Source organism: Myotis lucifugus, unplaced genomic scaffold, assembly GCF_000147115.1.
Source record: "Myotis lucifugus unplaced genomic scaffold, Myoluc2.0 scaffold_97, whole genome shotgun sequence".
NCBI lineage: Eukaryota > Metazoa > Chordata > Mammalia > Chiroptera > Vespertilionidae > Myotis > Myotis lucifugus.
Genome location: NW_005871145.1, coordinates 3,505,420 through 3,526,358, shown reverse-complemented (window position 1 = coordinate 3,526,358; position 20,939 = coordinate 3,505,420). Strand labels below are relative to the sequence as shown.

Here is a 20,939-nt window from a genome sequence, read left to right as displayed (position 1 = left end):
GATTTGGGCAACCTGTACATAAGTTAAGTGAATAATAAAACAGAACAAATGCCCTGGCCAGGTAGCTCAGTTCGTTACAACTCGCTTGATCCCCAGTCAGGACACATACAAGAATCAACCAATGAAAGCATAAATAAGTAGAACAACTAATTGATGTTTCTCTTTCTCTCCCTTCCTCTCTCTTTCTAAAATCAATAAATAAATTAAAATTTTAGACCTAGAAGGGACTCACAGAGTGCAATCACCTAATTTATCCGAGTTACTGCATCTCTCCCCACTTCACTATGTTCCTGGAGGCAGTCTAAGAGTCGTTCGAATCAGTTGTGTGATACCAACATATATTCCATAATATACTGGGTTCAACCCAAGGTTAACACTTTAAAAGGAAAAAAAAATCCTTTAAATACTAAATCTAGAATCACTTGCATAAGTAAAGGTCTCCAAACAACTGGCAAATTAACCACAAAATGTCAGGCCTTTCATTAGAGGCCTGAAAGCGGTCCGGTATTTTTTAGAAACTGCACGTGGACTGAAATACACAGGGTTTTCTGCAGTTGTCAGCTTTGCTTTCATTAACAGGACTTTATACAAGGCATTTCAGGACACTTCAAATGACACCCTATAGGATGCAAGTCCAAAATGTGACCACCCCGGGCCAGGGCTGAAAAACAGCATATTTAAAACAAGTACAGAGGCAGTGTTTATATTCTGAAAGTGGGATAGGAATACGGGAGGTTACATTTTAGAATGCCAGATATAAATGTGATGTGATTTAATGGGTAAAGGTAAGACTAAGAAGTTCCAATAACTGATTTTTTACCACTGAGTTGTTACATAATCTTGGACAAACCACACTCTTCCTGAATTTCAAGTTTTCCTCCATGTATGGACTGAAAGTATTACATCTTCTATCTTAAAAGAACTACGTCTTTTAAGGTAGAAATGGAGTACCTTAGAAGAAATAGAGTTCAAAAATTTGAGGCAGGATTACTACTTTTCAAAGTAACAGCCAAGTTAGGAACCAACAATAACCAGAGTAATAAGTGGAAGTTCACACAAAGATGTTTGGCACCTACAGTTCTGAGAGTACAAAGGAAACTACAGTGGCTATGAAACAGAATCAGAAAGTACCTGACAAACTGAAAGCAAATAATTTTATAGAATCAAAACCAACACAACCAATATTATATACAGTCCCTTTAAAAGAAGCAAAAACCCATAAATAAAATGTTTACAGACATAACTGCACCCTCTACCTCATTTACTAGTATGTTCAGAATTACAAATACTCTAAATAACAAGTGGTCTCTCCATGTAGAAAGTCAGGTTAAGAGGTAATAATCAGTCAAGTACCTGGTACAAAGATTGTCAGCCCAAATTTACCAAGAGTTGAGTAAGCAATGTAACCTTTTTGTTCTCGTATCCACTACCACCCCCAACTTTTTAGATACATATATATTTTATTGATTTTATAAAGAGAGGAAGGGAGAGGGAGAAGAATAGAGAGTTAGAATCGATGAGAGAGAAACATCAATTCAGCTGCCCGCAACCAAGGTACATGCCCTTGACCAGAATTGGACCTGGGACCCTTCAATCCACAGGCCGAGGCTCTATCCACTGAGCCAAACCGGTTAGGGCCACCCCCAACATTTTTTATATATAAACTCAGAATAAGGCAGAACTTTACACAGTATATCACAAATTGGCTAACAACTTCACAAAATGCTTTGAGGATACAAAACTAAATAAATTTTAATTACTGTTATTATAATAAAGGGAATAAAAAGCACCAATTTTTCTGCTACAGATTTTACTTACTAGGTTTAGGGCTTTCTAAAATAACTTACAATGATGTAACCTAATGTCCAAATCACAGGAAAGTTTGTGATCAAAACTAGAAATAGAAAGCTTTAAGTTCCAAATCAGAGATTAACAATCTTCCGTACTCCCATTTATCCCAGAAGCATGAAGAAAAAAGAAATGACATTTTTGTGGTTTTTTTCTAAACATTTTTTTAACAGACTTCATTTTTTAAATATATTTTTATTGATTTCAGAGAGGAAGGGAGAGGGAGCGGGAGAAGAAACATCAAAGATGAGTATCACTGATCAGCTGCCACCTACAAGCCCCCTACTGGAGCCCAAAACCCGAGCATGTGCCCTTGACCAGAATCAAACCCAGGACCCTTCAGTCCACAGGCCAATGCTCTATCCACTGAGCCAAACCAGCTAAAGCAAAGAAATGATGTTTTATCTGCAAACTATACTGGAGGTATTCAGGAAGAAACATGAACCCCTGAAGACTCAAGGAAGAACAAAAAAGAAATTACTGAACCTAGAGAAAAAGGAAGTCAAGTTTTGAGTCTTAAGCTATCAAACAAATCAAGACCAGGAAGGCTACTCTTAAGTGCACAAAACTGGCAAGAGATCTTCTATTAGCAAGCAAAGAAAAAAGGTAGCTTTTGGAAATTTTTTTATTTGAGAAAAGGTAATTTCTGATGAAAGAAATTTCAGAGGCAAAAACAATTTAACTCCAGAAATGGGAACTGACCCCAGCTGCCTCAGGCAAACGGGCCTAACGACTTAGGCAACAACATACCTTTCATCCACCAACAGTATTAGGAGACTAAAGTAGAGCCAAATCACAAAGGATTACATCTTTCTGTTCTCTACAGTCTTGGGGGGAAAGAGTCCAACCCTCCTCCCTGGAGCACATTGCACCCTACAATTCTTGGAAAAAACCCCGGGAACCACAGCAACAGTATTGTAAAAAGCTTTAAGAACATTAATCCAAGGATCCTCAAAGTCCCAGGACAGATGAGAATACTCACCAGCCACATACAAATAAAACCTGGAAGAGGCTAAGAAATTCATGTAGGTTCATAAGATGAGTCAGTCGCCAAAGCAGGATTTGAATTCAGGCTTTCCCCTCAGATACTATCAGAGGTTGACTCCCAGTCCTTGGCTCAGCAGATACTGTGTTCAGTGTTCTCCAATGTTAGAGTCAGCCCAGGTCAGGTTCTTGGCTGACTAGAATAGGGAAAGGAAAAGTTTCCCTCAAGGCTTCAGGAAAAGAAGTCAAATTATTAAGTGCGGAGCTCTTATGCTAAAAGTTCCAGATGCCCCTCCACCTTGCCAATCACATTTCTCAGCCAATCAAAATAAGACACTGGATTTAAGATCCTCGTCACTTTAAACTCTGACTAGAAGCTGGATTCCACTTCCCAACTTTCCAAATAAAAAACACTTTAAAGGGATAGGGGATGCAAAAGCAATGATAGACAGTCCAGTGTTTATTGACCATCTACTATGTACTCTAGGCACTAAGGATACCAGAGTGAACAAGAACATTCCTGCCTTCCCCTGGCTGGGTGGCTAGATTGGTTGTAGCGCCATCCCATACACCAAAAAGGTTGTGAGTTCCATTCCTAGTTGGATGAGATTAAGAGACTTCCAATCACCGGGTCGGTGTAGCTAAGTGGTTGAGCATTTGATTCCCCGTCAGGACACATGCCCGGGTTGCAGACTTGATCCCCAGTCTCTCTCTCTCCTTCTCCCTTCTTCTCTGATATCAATAAAAATTTATTTTTTGAAAAGAATAAAGAACATAATTTTAAAAAGCACTAGCCTGAAACAGAAGACTGTCTTTTCCATTTCAGCTTTGCCATTCACCATTTATATAACCTTACAAGAGATATCACCATCCACTTAATAGGTCTGTAATGAATATTACATAGAACAAATATAAAATTACCAGCATATGGTAAATATTCAAAAGTTGGATCCCCTCTCTTTTATCCTGTAGAGGTAACAGTTGTTGCCAATTCAAGAAAGCTCAATACAGCCCAGCCAGCGTGGCTCGGTGGTTGAGCATCGACTGATAAACCAGAAGGTCACGGTTCAATTCCTGGTCAGGGTACATGCCCAGGTTTTGGGCTCAATCCCCAGTGTAGAACTTGCAGGAGGCAGCCAATCAGTGATTCTCTCTCATTATTGATGTTTCTATCTCTCTCCCCCTTTCCCTCCTCTCTGAAATCAATAAAAATATATTTTAAAAAAGAAAGAAGCCCTAGCCTGTTTGGCTCAGTGGATAGAGCATTGGCCTGCAGACCAAAGGGTCCCGGGTTCAATTCGGATCAAGGGCACATACCTTGGTTGCAACCTGGGCCTTGGTAGGGGCTCATGCAAGAGGCAACCAATCAATGTGTTTCTCTCACATTGATGTTCCTCTCTGTCTTTCCCTCTCCCTTCCACTCTCACTAAAAATCAATGGAAAAATATCCTCGGGTGAGAATTAACAAAAAAGAAAGCTTAATACATGTATTTGATGATATCTTCAAATCAGGAAACAAGTAAATACTCCCATAGCTCAACTAAAATAAACAAACCTGCCGAAAGCGGTTTGGCTCAGTGGATAGAGCGTCGGCCTTCGGACTGAAAGGTCCCAGGTTCGATTCCGGTCAAGGGCATGTACCTGGGTTGCGGGCACATCCCCAGTAGGAGATGTGCAGGAGGCAGCTGGTCGATGTTTCTCTCTCATCGATGTTTCTAACTCTCTATCTCTCTCTCCCTTCCTCTCTGTAAAAAATCAATAAAAAAATATATTTACAAAAAAAAAAAGTGTAACAAACCTAATAGATCCTTTATTAAAGGCACCAATGATAATACCACCTAACTCAGCTTAGCTTCCCAGTCAACGGCTCTTGGACCTCAAAGCCCGATTTTAATTTTGATGAGATAAGAGATCTCTTACGAGATACCTTAAGGTAGACCCTAAATACCGGATTGAATGAGTTAATGCTGTTCTAAGCACCTTAACATTGGTACTTCCTGAGTGAAGCATTTAAACTGGAAACTTAATATTGCACTTAATGAATATTTTTAGGTTCATGTTCTGCAACAGAATCTAATGTTCATTTGCCCACCTTCTGGGTTTCTATTTCTCCAGGCACCACAAACAAAAATATGTTTACATCACGTGCACCTTCATCTAAGTGATTTTAACCTGGCATGTCCTAAACTAGTAATTAAAAATCTATTATCTTAGCCTGTTATTGATAATGTGCTCCCATTTCTACATGTGTAACAGGAGACCAAATTAATTTTTATAGGAAAGAGATTATCAATATGAATCTAAGCCCAGTCAACAAATCTCAAATCACATACACCCTATAGAAGCTACAGATGTTGGTTTTGATCCCCATGGTTTAGGAAGAAAATCATAATAAAAATAATATCATACAAACAAATGTTTAATAGCCCTGGCTGGGTAGCTCAGTTGGTTAGAGCATTGTCACAATATGCCAACATTGCACATTCGATCCCCAGTCAGGGCATATACAAGAATCAACCAATTGAATGCATAAATAAGTGGAATAACGAATCTCTCTCTCTCTTCTTCTTCTTCTTCTGAAGTCTCTCTAAAAATCAATAAATTTAAAACAAATTTTAAATAAAAATTTAAAAATATACCATAAAGCCATGAATAACACATATGATAAAGAACACATCCCTCAGCATAAGATTCAGAATGTTAATATTCTATTTTACCAGGAGGCCTTGAGCAATTCACCTACTCTTTATTATTTCTTCATAAGGAAAATGATAATATACTCATTAAAATGCAAGAAATACTGTTTTGATTAACTACCAAACAATTATGTTCTGGGGTTACCAGGGACCTCAGCAAGTAATCTTTCATATCTCCCTCATTTCTCAACAAGCCCAAACCTAAATCATCCTAGAAAGATAGTTACTAAGTCTTTGGGGAAGCTATTTCACAACCTCTTTTGGTAACATTCCAGGATCTTGCAGTCAGGAAGTTCTTTCTAATTTGTAATATATATCCCTTCAATTGCAATTAAAACATATTCCCTCTTGTCTTGTCCTCTACGGAAAGAGAACATCTGCTTAACACCACCTGAACAATATCTCTTCAAGAGAATATAAAATATAGAAAGCCCATTTCAAACAGCCTCATGTAAATTCAACATGGCTTTAAATGGGTCACCTTAGACAAAGAACATCATTAAGTCTTAAATTCCTACTTCCATCACTGACTTGCTCTGAAGATGATAGGAAGTTAAAACGATGCAGATGCTATGCCTCAATTATGCCATCAGTAAAATGCAAATAATAAAACCAGTATGTTAGGAGAACACAGTTCCTCAAAAAATTAAACATACAGAAAAGAGATTCTCAATCCCAATCTAAGCCCAGCCAACAACTCTCAAATCACACACACTAGGGCCCTGCAATTCCACTCATAAGTATATACCCAAAACAACTGAAAACAAGTACATGTACACACAATGTTTACAGTGGCACTGTTGACAATATCCAAAAGGTGGAAACAATATCCAAGTGTTCAATGTGGTTGAATGGATAAACAGATTATATATATATATATATATATGCAAAAGGTTATATGCATATTATATGATTCCATTATATGAAATATCCAGAACAGATCAATCCATAAAAACAGAATGCAGATTGCTGTTTCCAGTTGCTGATGGAAAGGAAGAATGAAAAGAAACTGCTTAATTGGAAAGGGGTTTTACTGAGGAGTGATGGACATGTTTTGGAACTAGACAGAGATGGCAGTTACACAACACTGTAAATGTACTAAATGCCACCAAATTGTTCACTTTAAGATGGCTAATTTTGTGTTACATCAATTTTTTTTTTAAAGAATGCTAGGAGCAAGACACCAAGGCTAAGCAACCACGAACACAAAAATGAAAATGTATTGTTCTTATCATCACGGACCATATTATATTACTTCTTCTTAAAGTATTACTTCTTATGGGGAGACAGACATGCTAATAATCAAAGTATACAGACCATTTCTCTACTTCCTCCCTTCTCACTTCTTAAACCACTTCAATTTGGCTTCTGGCCCTACATTCCTCCAACATTGTTCTTGTTGTGACCATCAATGATCTGTGTTGCTAAAATAACAAAATACAGGTGGATCACTTCCTTCTTGCAACATGCTCCTCTTTCCATTTCTGAGATTTTCTCTTAAATTCCTTAGAGCTGGGTCCTGTGCACTCCTCTCTTCCTAGTCCAGTGGTCGGCAAACTGCGGCTCACGAGTCACATGCGGCTCTTTGGCCCCTTGAGCGTGGCTCTTCCACAAAATACCGACTTCTGCGCACGGGCCACCAAGTTTCAATCGCACTGTACATGCGTGCCCACACGTGGTATTTTGTGGAAGAGCCACACTCAAGGGGCAAAAGAGCTGCATGTGGCTCGCGAGCCGCAGTTTGCCGACCACTGTCCTAGTCTATACATACCTTTCTTCTAGGTAATATCCTCCATTTTCCTTGGCTGTAAACACCACCTATATACCGAGAGCATCCAGATTTATTTCCAGCACCATTTTTGAGGTCTCCATTTGTATGTTTTCACACATCTCACATTTAGCAAGACTAAAATTGTGGTCTTCATTCCACTCCCCAACTCTAGTCAAAATCTGCTCCTCCTCCAGTGTTTCCATCTCAGAAATGGCAACTTCATCTATCCAGATGCTCATGCCAGAAATCTGGGAATCATACTTGACACCTCCCTCCTCTTCCCACATATCCAATCCATCATTAGGTCTTGCCTGTCCTAATTCCAAAATATATACTGAATCTTTCTACTCTCCTCCATCTCCACTGCCTATAGCCGAATCCAAACCATCATCTTTTGTCTGGACCACTATAAAACATCCTATCATACTTCCCCCTCTTCTTCTCTTTCCAAATTTTCCATAATTTCCAAATTCTTTCCCAAAAATTTCCACAATGTAGCCAGAGTAACCTTTTAAAATCATATACTAGGTCACAACACGCATTCTTAAAACCTTCAAAGACTTCCAATTATATTTAGAAAAGAAATCCAAACTCCTGGACACAGTCCTGCTTAAGTCTCTATCCTTGTACCCCAAGGGCTCCAGAACTGCAAGAGGGTGCTGGCCGGGCTGAGGGACCACCCCGCCCCCCGAGTGCACAAATTTTGTGCACCAGGCCTCTAGTAATGTCACAAAGAGATAAGAGTAATAAAAAACCAACTCCACTGGATTTTGTCTTTACCACTATGTAAAAATATATATTCATTCTTCCAGAAGTTTACCCAAGGAGATCTGATAGCTTTGACTTTTCCCTAAATATCATTATTTTTCATGCCTTTAGTCAACTTCAAAATCCTTCAAGCATCAACCTGGCCAATTTGCTCAGTGGTTAGAGTGTCAACCCTGGGATTGCAGGATCTCAGGTTCAATTCCCATTCAAGGGCATGTACCTCAGTTGCAGGTTCAACCAACTGACATGTCTCTCTCACATCTGATGTTTCTCTCTCCCTCCTCTCTCCCTCCCACTCTCTCTAAAGATCAATGGAAAAAATATCCTCCATTGAGGCTTTTAAAAAAAAAATCCTTCAAGCACCATAGTACAGCGGTTGCCAAGCTTTTGGGCCTTGCAACTGCTGCCATAGTACAAATAGATAGTAAATCACAGTTTAAATAGAAGGTAAGTTTCAGATGCTAACAACATTTTCTACCTGTTTGGTAAAGAAATGTTTTTCTGTTCCTAAAATAGCTCTGGCCTGTTTTACTGCATGTATTACAAAATCCTCAAAATTTTGCCATCTATCTTATATTTGGAACTCTTTCAGACACTTTTGCTTTCTAGGTTTCTCTTTCCCAGTTAAGGGCTCATCCTCTTACTTTAATCTGAAGAGCACTGAAGGGAAGGAGGGATATATATGTTGCTTTAACTTACTATTTCCTATTCAAGTTTACTAAACTTCAATCTAAGCATCACTATTATTTGTTCTCCTTTTGAAGAACACATAATCTTTTTTTTTAAAAATATATTTTATTGATTTTTTACAGAGGAAGGGAGAGGGATAGAGAGCCAGAAACATCAATGAGAGAGAAACATCGATCAGCTGCCTCCTGCACGCCCCCCCACTGGGGATGTGCCTGCAACCAAGGTACATGCCCTTGACCGGAATCGAACCCGGGACCCTTGAGTCCGCAGGCCGATGCTCTATCCACTGAGCCAAACCGGTTCTGGCAGAACACATAATCTTTATCTTGTTATAATAATACTAGAGGCCCGGTGCACAAAAATTTGTGCACTCAGGGGGGTCCCTCAGCTTGGCCTGTGCCCTCTCGCAGTCTGGGACCCCTCGGGGGATGACCACCTGCTGGCTTAGGCCCACTCCCTGGGGGATTGGGCCTAAGCTGGCACTCAGACATCCCTCTGGCAGCCCAGGAGCCCTCGGGGGATGTCCACTTGCCAGCGGGGAGCAGGCCTAAGCTGCAGTCGGACATCCTTAGCGCTGCTGAGGAGGCGGGAGAGGCTCCCACCACCACCACCGCTGTACTGGCAGCCGTCAGCCTGGCTTGTGGCTGAGCAGAGCTCCCCCTGTGGGAGCACACTGACCACCAGGGGGCAGCTCCTGCATTGAGCATCTGCCCCCTGGTGGTCAGTGTGTGTCATAGTGACCAGTCGTTCCCAGTCGTTCTGCTGTTAGGGTCAATTTGCATATTACCCTTTTATTATATAGGAGTGCCTGGCCAGCCTGGGTGAGGGGCTGGTGGCTGTTTGCAGGCTGGCCACAGCCCCTTCAGGGTGGGGGTCCTGCTGGGGTGCCTGGCCAGTCTGGGTGAGGGGCTGAGGGCCGTTTTCAGGCTGGCTAAGCCCCCCAGCAGGGACCCTCACCCCATGAGGGTGTGGCCAGCCTGGGTGAGTGGCTAATGGCTGTTTGCAGGCTGGCCAAGCCCCCCAGCGGGGACCCTCACCCCATGAGGGTGTGGCCATCCTGGGTGAGGGGCTGATGGCTGTTTGCAGGCTGGCCACGGCCCCCAGCCACCCAAGCTCCCAGTGGAGGCTGGCTGGAAGCAGGTAGCTGGGATTTATTTATCTTCTACAATTGAAACTTTGTTGCCATGAGTGGAGGCCACAGCCGGCTCAGGGCAGGCGGGAAGCTTGGCTTCCTCCATCGCCCAGGCAACCAAGCCTCCTGCTTGCTCCAGCTCCGTGGCTGCCAGCCGCCATCTTGGTTGGGTTAATTTGCATATAGTCGCTCTGATTGGCTGGTGGGCATGGCTTGGGGCATAGCAAAGGTATGGTCAATTAGCATCTTTGTCTTTTATTAGTGTAGATTGAAAAGGTCACTAGTATATAAAGTGCTATGTGCTGCTCTTTACATATATATACTCATTTAATTCTCACAACTAAATGATATTCTACAGATGAGCAGAGGCACAGAGAGGTTTAGTAACTTGCCCAAGTCACAGAGCAAGTAAGTAGTGGTGCTGGCATTTGGACCCAGACTGCTTGGCTTCAGAGTCAGTTGCCACTATGTTGTCATTATAGAGTTTGGGAAGACTATGCTTTTCTGCCCCATTTTCACTGGTCAGCTAGACTAAAATACTCCAATTTTCTCTCCAAAACAAACATGTGTACTAATCCTCTTCAACTCAGCAAAAATTCAGATGTTTCACTATATCATTGGCATATATACCTAAAACAAAGTAATTTTAGTTCATGGAAGAATACATGCATGTTTTATTCTGGGAAGCTGAAATGAAGAAATGATGAAATCATAAAATGTGAAATCTACCTGTTAATTCTACAAAAAGAAAATATATGATTCCACTCTCTATAGTGCTTGTTCCGACTTCCTCACTTCACATTTACTTCTCAGCCTACTCTGATCCAGTTTTGACTTCCCTCATCAAGATCACTTATAGAGATTACTGATGATGTCCCTTTCCAAAGCCAAATGTCAATTCTCTATTTTATCTAAAGTGACTTCTCAGCAGAAAGGCAAACAAGTAACAAGCTTCCTTACTTTTTAAAAAAAATATTTTATTGATTTCAGAGAGGAAGGGATAGGGAGAGAGAGAAACATCAATGATGAGAGGGGATCACTGATTGGCTGCCTTCTGCACACCCCCTACTGGGGGTGGAACAGGCAACCCAGGCTCCTGGGCTCCTGGTTCATAGGTTGATGCTCAACCACTGAACCACGGCGGCCAGGCCAAGTTTCCTTACTTTTTTTTTTTTTAATATATATTCTTACTGATTTCAGAGAGGAAGGGAAAGGGAGAGAGAGATATGTGTAACATCAATGATGAAAGAAAATCACTGAATGGCTGCCTCATGCATGCCCCCAACTGGGATCGAGCCTGCAACCCGGACATGTGCCCTTGGCCAGAATCGAACATGGGACCCTTCAGTCCACAGGCCGATGCTCTATCCACTGAGCCAAACCACCTAGGCCTAGGGCAAGTTTCCTTACTTTTAAAACTATTTTTCCCCTTAACTTCCCTCAGTGTCTCACTGTTGGGATTTTTCTGTCCCCTCACTGGATGTCCTTCACAAAATCCTTGATTTTCCCCCATTTGCCCAATTTTTAATTGTTGCCATATTCCAAAGCTCAGTCCTTACCCTCTTCTTTTCTCTATTAAAGTAAATAAATAAGCCCCTAGTTGGTGTCGCTTAGTTGGTGAGAGTCATCCCGTGCACTGAAAGGTCACGGGTTCGATTCCCATTTGGTCCAGGCACATACCCAGGTTGCTGGCTTGGTCCCCTATGGGATTCATGCTGGAGGCGCCAATTGATTCACATGGACGTTTCTTTCCCAATCTCTCTCTCACATCAATAAAAACCTATTTTAAAATAATAATAAAATGTTAAAATCTGTAAAAAATAAAATAAAGAGGTACCCTTTAAACACAAAAAGAGTCCAATAAGCAGCAGCAAAAGAAATGTTTGCAAAATTCTTTTTAAAAAAAAATGTTTTTATTGATTTCAGAGAGGAAGGGAGAGGGAGAGATAGAAACATCAATGATGAAAGAGAATCATTGACCAGCGGCCTCCTGCACACCCCCTGCTGGGATTAAGCCTGCAACCCAGGCATGTGCCCTTGACTGGAATCAAACCCGGGACCCTTCAGTCCGCAGGCCAACGCTCTATCCACAGTTAAGGCTGCAATATACTTTTACTTCTTGGAAAGCACCAAACAAGATTATAAATATTATTATATACACACTCAGCAGATGCCTACATTTTCCCTCCCTCAATTTCAAGACAATCCTCCTAAATCTTTCCCCTCATATAGGCACTTCAGCTTATTCCCTGCTACAAATACACCTGAAGGCATACATCTAGGGTTAAAATTCATAAACTCCACTTCCAAAAGATAGTTATTTAGAAAAAAATAATGAGAGAACTAATTAAATGCAGATCATATAAGAATTAAAATATTAAACTCATTAATCAAGCATGTTAGATATTTATAAGCCATAGTTATCCTTTACCAGGGCAAATCCAGTGTCATCATATATTAAGTAACAGACAAATATTACATGTAGCAATCTTAAATGAAGACTTCTATGGCAGCAAGGGAACCATAATTTACCGAATCATGGGATGTTGTAATTACAGCTTTTTCAAGGGATTAAGTATGCCATAACTGACAACTCCAATCCCCGTGAACACTCCTTACTCCTTCATCTCTCTCTCTGTCAGCCCTGGATTGTTTCCTTCAAAACACAGCCTAAATTTCAATTTTTATCAGATACCTGGTCAACTCTGCTCCCCACTGGAATAAACTTCATAAGAGCAAGAACCATCATGTCTACCCTTCTATTCCAACATCTAATGAGCATTCAATAAATTCTAGATGAACAAAAAGTCTGAAATGTTAAGGGATGAAATAGTCATAATCAAGAAAGAGTTCCAGAGGTCTGATACGCATATTTCATACCTCGGGAATAAACACAGTACAAGAAAATATTCAATGAAGCTCCAGCCAGGTGGCTGAGTTGGTGGGAGTGTCGTCCGTATACCAAAAAGGTTGCGGGGTTCATTCCCGGTCAGAGCACATTCCTAAGCCCAGGAGTGGTACATCAGGGCACCGTACGGTATGGGATGCAACCAATCTGTTTCTGTCTCCCCTTCCCCACCCCTCCTCTTTCTCTAAAATCAATAAAACATATCCTCCGATGAGGATTTTTAAAAAACTCAATGAAGAAAGGAAAAAGTTTAGGTAGAGAAGTGAGATAAGAAGAAAGGAAGAGACAGAGAACAAGTTGAAAAAGATACTATACTTATCTATAGACACACAAGCCAGGACTAAGTAGGAGAAAGTAAATATGCTTGGTGTCACTCCAGCTAAACATGCAGCACCTAAAACTCATCTTTCACTAGCACTTCCAAGCACTTACTCCTTTCCACATCAGTAAGCTCGTTCAATGTTTATCACCTCTATCCTCCTTAACTGTCAAGCGTAAAGCTGCCTTGAAAGAAACAAGTTGTCCAAGAACCTAATTGACATGTGTTCATTGTTGCTATAAGATAGCACAGAAGTTAACATTTGAAGAGTACTTTATCTTTTCAAACAGCTTGATGTACTTTTTCAACAGAAGTATTATGGTGGAACTATTATTTTTCCCATTCTGTATTTAAAGACTCATAAAAGCCTTCAAAACCTTGGATTTGAAGTCCAGCTCTGTTATACACTTGCTGTGTGATCTTGGTCAAATTATTTACTCTCAGTATCCATGGGGAAAATAAAATATACCTTAAGGGACTATTTTGAGTATTAAATGAGGTTAAAGACATGTAAAGAACATGACATAGTAAATTCTCAATAAAGGACAGTAACCTTCCCTATAACCTTCCTCCTTAAATAATCTGTAGAAGACTTCTCAGCTAGTAAGCTAGTAAGCATAGGACTTAAACCCTGGTCTCCTGGTTTCCTTAACCTGTTTTTTTTTTTTTCCTTACCACATCACTTTGGCAGACTGCCACAGACTGGGCACATGAATACATTCTGACAAAAACTGGTCACAAAATTTTTATCTACCAGTAACTAACTGTAGTTTTGGGAAAAGAAAAAAAAAGATCTAATTAACTTGGTGGAAAAGGGGGCTTTAAAATATAAATACAGACCACCTCCAACTGAACAGGTTGTACCATAATACTTCTGTATAAACAGAAATTATGACAAGAAACAGAAAGTTCTCTTTGAGTTTATGAGGAACAACTGGAGAAAGAAACAAGAATGACTATGATTAAAGGAACTTAAGGGTTTCTTTTCTCTTTTCTCTCTTTTTTTTTTTTTTTTGGTAAACCAAACCACTGGGTAAAAAGATTTGCATCCCATTCCAAAATAACTCTATCAAGGCTTATCTTCAAAAAAAAAAAAAAAAAAGACCTGCCCTAGCCGGTTTCCCTCAGTGGATAGAGCGGCGGTCTGCGGACTGAAGGGTCCCAGGTTCGATTCCGGTCAAGGGCACATACTTTGGTTGCAGGTTTCCTGGCCCTGGTCAGGGTGCATGCAGGAGGCAACCAATCGATGTGTCTCTCTCACATCGATGTTTCCCTCTGTCTCTCCCTCTGCCTTCCATTCTCTCTAAAAATCAATGGGAAAATATCCTCAGGTAAGGATTAACAACAACAACAACAAAAAAAAGAGCTAAGCCCTGGCCAGTGTGGTTCATTTTGTTGGAGCATTGTCCCATGGACAGAGAGGTGGCAGGTTTGATTCCCAGTCAGGACACATGCTCAGGTTGCAGGTTCGATCTCTAGTGGGGGCACATGCAGGAGGCAACCGATCCATGTTTCTCTCTTACATCCATATTTGTTTCTTCCTCTCTTTCTCTCTCTCTCTCATCAATTAAAGGAATAAATAAATAAATAAATACCTAAGTATGCTAACAAAAGCTTTTCTCCAATTCCTTTAAGGGTGAGATAAATTGTCAACATAAACTGCAAACATTCATGAAGATCCATGAAGACCATAATGTATGGATTCAGTATAATAAGTAGCTTAAAGGAGCATGATCAAAAATGTTTCATAAGTTTCCTAACACGTTGAAAATATTTTGAAAATATACAGTACAAAGCTAAATTATAAAAATAACCACTTGTCTTCAAGTGATATACATAACTCCTTCCAGGGCAAGTTCTAGAAGACATTCAAAGAAGTTCACATCTTTACAAATCCCCAAGAACTTTCTTATTAAAAGAGAAGGTAGAATAATATAATCACATTCCAAGCCTGTAAATTTCTAAAAGGAAATGCCAGGAGAGAGGGTAATCTGACACTGACAGAACAAAACACAATTTCACCAAGAAAAGTAAAAATTGAATGAATTTCTATCATAAAGCAGGGGAGAAGCTGATAAGCTATATCCTGGAAACCTTCCTACCACAACCAAATTTCTTGTCCTCTTCAACTTAAACCTTTGCTAATTCCTTCCTATGAAAACATAACAAAATGCCCGGCCGGTGTGGCTCAGTGGTTGAGCGTGGACCTATAAACCAGGAGGTCACAGTTTAATTCCTGGTCAGGGAACATGCCCAGGTTGGGGGGCTCAATCCCCAGTAGGGAGAGTGTGTGCAGGAGGCAGCCAATCCATGATTCTCTCTCATCGTTGATGTTTCTATCTCTCTCTCCTCCCTTCCTCTCTGAAACCAATACAAATATATTAAAAAACAATAACAAAATGTTCCTAACATTTCTTTGTGACACTCATAGCAAACTACATTTATTACTCAATTACTCAACTAGAGGCCCGGTGCACAAAAATTTGTGCACTGGGGGGGGGGGTCCCCTCAGCCCGGCCTGCGCCCATTTGCAGTCAAGGACCCCTGGGGGATGTCCACCTGTCGACTTAGGCCCACTCCCCAGGGGATTAGGCCTAAGTTTGCAGTCAGACATCTTTCTGGCAGCCAGGGAGCCCTCGGGGGATGTCCAACTAAAGGCTTAGGCTCCCAAGGGAGCTGTGATGAGGAAGCTGGGGTGACAGAGGAGCCACAATGTCCCGCCCCGCCGCCCTGGGTCGCAGATAGCAGGCCCGGATGGCGGCGGGACAGGCGGGATGGCGCTGTCCCGCCCTGCCTGCAGTATGCAAATTAACCGCCATCTTTTGTTGGCGGTTAATTTGCATATCATGCTGATTAGCCGGTGGGAGGTGTAGCGAAGGTACGGTCAATTACCATGTTTGTCTATTATTAGATAGGATATACATTAAGAGACCCTGAGCTACCAGTGAATAGAGCATCGGCCTTCGGACTGAAAGGTCCCAAGTTCGATTCCGGTCAAGGGCATGTACCTTGGTTTCGGGCACATCCCCAGTAGGTGGTGTGCAGGAGGCAGCTGATCGATGTTTCTCTCTCATCAATGTTTCTGATTCTCTATCCCTTTCCCTTCCTCTCTGTAAAAAATCAATAAAATATATATATATTTAAAAAAAAAAAAAAAGAGACCCTGAGCTACTACACTAACTCTAAATTTGATACAGAGCCTATCAATCCCCAAGGAACAGTGTCCCTTCTCTAAATTCTTTCCTCTGATGTCAATTCTCTTCCACCATAAAAACTTTTTTAGAGCCCTGGCCGGTTTGGCTCAGTGGATGGAGTGTCAACCTGCGGACTGGAGGGTCCCAGGTTCGATTCCGGTCGGGGGCGAGTGCCTTGGTTGCGGGCACATCCCCAGTGGGGGAGGTGCGGGAGGCGGCTGATGGATGTTTCTCTCTCATCAGTGTTTCTAGTTCTCTATCCCTCTTCCTTCCTCTCTGTAAAAAATCAATAAAATATATTTTAAAAAAAACTTTTTCAGAGAATACACGTTCTAACCCTAACTTCCCAATCTAGATTCTCCTTTTCTAGGAGCACTGAAGTCCTGGTAACTAGGACATCACTCATAGTCAAGGGCCCTTCATTTAAATCAGTGGTTCCCAAACTTATTTGGCCTACCGCCCCCTTTCCAGAAAAAATATTACTCAGCCCCTGGAAATTAATTTTTTTTAAATTTTAATAGCAGTTACTCATCGCCCCCAAATGCACCTGTGGCCATCACCACCCCCCTGGATCGCTGCAGCGCCTACCAGGGGGCGGTAGCGCCCACTTTGGGAATCACTGATTTAAATCTTGCTGACCTCACCAAACAGACACACACAAATTACAGGAACAAAAATCTTTCCAAAACACATGTGAGAATTCTATATGGATAAAGGGACATAGACTTGTATAGTTTTCATCCAAGTATGAGGAATTTAGCCTGTTGTCCCTTAAAACCATTCTCCTACTGATGCTACATCTATGGAAATACTTATTCAACCTAGAATGACCTCTCCACTGATTTTTTTTTTCCCAGCAAAGAAATCACACAAATTAGAATCGTGACACTGAATCCAATGAAAATAAAATGAGTAAGAACACTTAGTCCCCAAAGTTTCCAAGTCGGGAGACAAAAGGAAAACTTAAGAGTTCCCAGAATATTAACTTTCAATTTAAATATCTCAATATTTGAATGAGTCCTACATACAACTTTTATAACTCTAGTATATGCAGTAACTAAGCCCCTACTCAAAAATGACAAAACCGTCTGAATAAGAATCCTGGGGTTTCCTTTGGATTCTTCCTAGAAAGCAAACTCTCTCAGGACAAATAGCTGACTTCAAAATCTTCACCACCACAGCTGAAAGACTTCCACCGAGGAACAGGCAGAGCGGAAGGAGAAATAAGTATTAACAAAATATAATAACTGAAAAAAGAAAAAAAACAAACTGGACAGCAAACAAAATTTTCTATTAACCAACAGAAACTGTCATTGCTACTCTCGTGAAAACAATGCAGACTTTGAAAAGCAAAACTAGACAAAAGATAGCCTGGTCCCTTTACTTCCGAAGTCTCCAGTGACAGATCTATATTCCTAGGAAGGAGGAACCACAGGTCAACGACAAATGGCACTTACAGATCTGTCCGGGATATGCGGAGTCACATCCCAGACCTCCGCCTCAGTTTCCCTAACCAAAAAAGGCAAGAACATGACACTTCGCTGAGAGGAGCCAGAGGACCTAGTTCCATTTCCTACACCTACTCAGGGTCCCTTCGAAGGCCAGTCTCACGGGGGGGTGGGGGGGGGTCCCCAGGGCAACTGAGTCACGACCAGGGAGTGTTTCGGGGGGGGAAAGGGGGGCGGGGGAGGAGAAAAAGAGGAGGATCGAAGCGCGCAAAGCTCTATCCGGTCCTGGAAAGCGATTTCCCCCTACACTGGGGGTGCCACTACCCGCCCTCGACCCAACATCCCGTCCCTACCGAACCACACCGGGCAGCCCCAGCATCTCTCCCTCCTTCCGGCTTCTCCCTCAGCGCTCCGCCGCCTCTCGGACCGCGCCCCCGAACGCAGCCGGGTAGCTCCTCCTCTGGCCGCGTCTCCGCCGCGACCCGCCCGCCCACCCGCCGGCGCCAAGGTCTTCCCAGCCAGACGGCGGAAGGATGCCGGGCCGGGCCGGGCCGGGCCTCCCAGGCTCCTCCCGGGCCTACCTGAGAGGCGGGCGGGGGCTCGGTTTTGCAGTCCAGCGGGTGGACAGAGCCACAAGCAGGAAGAAGAGGCAGGAAGGAAGCAAGGGTCCGCTCTACCGACCAGCAGGAGAAAGCAGCTTGAGCGCAGGGCCGCGCGGAACAGTCAGCCTTCGACCCGGCACCACCGCCGCTCAGGAGACATCAAGCAAGAAGACGGCGCAAAAGATCACCGATTGCACGAACGTCCCAGACATCAAAGGAGGAGCGCCCGCGCAATCGTACAAGGCAGGGCAGTCGAGCGCCGATAAACATCTCCGCTCCAGTTCAAAGTCCGGCTCCTGTCCAAGGCACAAATAAACAAACCCAGATCGATCGCAAGCCATGGAGTAACGAAACCTGTATTTCTGCCATTTTCTGTGTCCGTTGCTGGCTAAGTTGTTAGAGAACCGGAGTTTTTCTTGAGAGTGTTGAAGATCAAGTCATATAGCACAATAACACTTGTTTTAACTATAGTTCAGCGACGACCTTTTGGACTCAAAACACTATCCCAATTGAGCAAATTTGACTGTTTTCTCACGGGACAGTGAGGTGAATGAAAGATAAAGATTATATAGATAGATCTAGATATGTATACATATACATATGACAAAGGCACAGAGAGAAAATGAGAATCCAGACTAAGGAACAAAATGAAAGTCTATTATTGCTTCAGTTTAGCTCCCATACGCATAGCAAAGAGAAGCTGGGAAAAGTCAGGGCTGTGTCTGTCCTTAAGACAGAAAAACACAAAACAAACAAAAACACGTACTGCTTTTCTCTTTTATTTTTTTCCAACAGCCTAGAACCACAGGTATGCTTCTTACATAATGATCAAAAGTCTTTGGGTTCAGAACCTGACGAAATGTGTTGATATTTTCATCCTCACAACAATAGCCTCTTTCTGGTCTCTTAGTAAACAAACTAATATGCTTATCACAAATATGGATTAAGTATATTCTAGGTACAATTCAAGAAATCACATAGTCAGATCAGTATAAATATAGATTACTAAGTATTAGCAATAATACAGTTTATCCCACCCCCCCAGCCCCCAAGGAGGAAGGAGACTTGGATAATCAAGGTATTATAAGAAGACAAGATTTTTTTTAAAATAGTCGCAGCCCTTAGAATGTATAATCCAATCAAAATGAAAGACATTACAACATTAGCTTTATTTATAATTTATTGGTGTTTTATTTTTTCAAATTATAACAGAAAGTTTATTTAGAAAGTTACAGAGGTTGTAGGAGTGAGCCAGCTGGGCTGCAAAGGCTCAGGAAAAAAGTAACAGAAGCAAAAGAAAGGCCCTTGAAGTTTAGGAGAGAGAAAGGCCAAAATAACATGCCTGGGGGAAGAAGTAGAGGGAAGGGAAAGATGCGGGCGGGCTGGCAGGCTCTCTGAGGGAAAGTGAGCCTACTGTTATTTTTAAAGTCTCCTCCTTTAGGTCCCTGAACATGTTTAAGGGACAACTTATACATATAATGCAGGATGAGACCAGCATCCATAATATGGGGACAAATCACTGGGCTTTTGTTGTCTACCACTGTTTTAGGGGACTTTTAAAATGAGTAAACATTAGCCCAGCTGGTGTAGCTCAGTGGTTGAGGTCGACCTATGAACCCGGTTCTATTCCAAGGTGAGGGCACTTGCCAGGGTTTCAGGCTCCATTCCCAGTGTTTGGGACGTGCAGGAGGCAGCTGATCAATGATTCTCTCTCATCATTGATGTTTCTATCTCTTCCTCCCTTTCCCATTCTCTCTGAAATCAATGAAATATATATATTTTTTTTAAATGATTAAACATTATAGCAACATTTATAAAAGTCTTTAAAAAAGAATTTAATCATCTGCTTCCAAAACACAGTTTTAATTTGTTCATGTTTTCTTGTAATTTTGGAACTAGCCTACATAATTTTTAAAGTTTAATTTAAGTAGAAATACAATAGTTTTGCTTTGTATCATTTTCCTATTAAAGCTCTTTAATAGTTGTTATTTTAAAAAATATATTTTTATTGATTTCAGAGAGGAAGGGAGAGGGAGAGATAGAAATATCAATGATGAACCCTAACCAGTTTGGCTCAGTGGATAGAGCGTCGGCCTTCGAACTGAAAGGTCCCAGGTTCGATTCCGGTCAAGGGCATGTACCTTGGTTGCGGGCACATCCTCAGTAGGGGGTGTACAGGAGGCAGCTGATCGATGTTTCTCTCTCATTGATGTTTCTAGCTCTCTATCCCTCTCCCTTCCTCTCTGTAAAAATCAATAAAATATGTTTTTTTAAAAAAAAGAAAGAAAGAAATATCAATGATGAGAGAGAATCATTGATTGACTGCCTCCTGCGTGCCCCATACTAGGGATTGGGCCCGCAACCTGGGCATGTACCCTTGACCAGAATGGAATCTGGGTGCCTTAAGTCTGCAGGCCGATGCTCTATCCATTGAGCCAAACCAGCTAAGGCTATAGTTGTTATTTTTTTTATATAGTTGTTATTTTCAACAATTGCACACTATTCCATTGAGAGGATATACTGACCATGCTCCCCAGTGTTGAATATTATGTTGTGTGGACGAAAGGGGCCACATGCTG

At 41.7% G+C, this 20,939-nt stretch overlaps 1 protein-coding gene across 17 annotated transcripts in view; it reads right to left on the bottom strand.

The window, feature by feature from the left end:
- AMBRA1 (autophagy and beclin 1 regulator 1) overlaps nt 1–18,662 on the bottom strand; it is a 163,077-nt gene extending 144,415 nt beyond the window's left edge. For 9 of the 17 annotated variants that reach the window (XR_002830068.1, XR_002830069.1, XM_023756639.1 and 6 more), the window contains exon 1: nt 2,831–3,029. Coding sequence is in view for 9 of the 17 variants with exons in the window: in XM_023756639.1 (XP_023612407.1) it covers nt 2,831–2,873 (43 nt within the window). In the remaining 8 variants the exon portion in view is untranslated. Of the gene's footprint in view, nt 1–2,830; nt 3,030–18,111; nt 18,177–18,339 lie in introns of those variants that run through there. The other 8 variants (XM_014458596.2, XM_023756643.1, XR_002830070.1 and 5 more) reach the window with 7 other exon arrangements.
- Nucleotides 18,663–20,939: the final 2,277 nt, after the last annotated feature.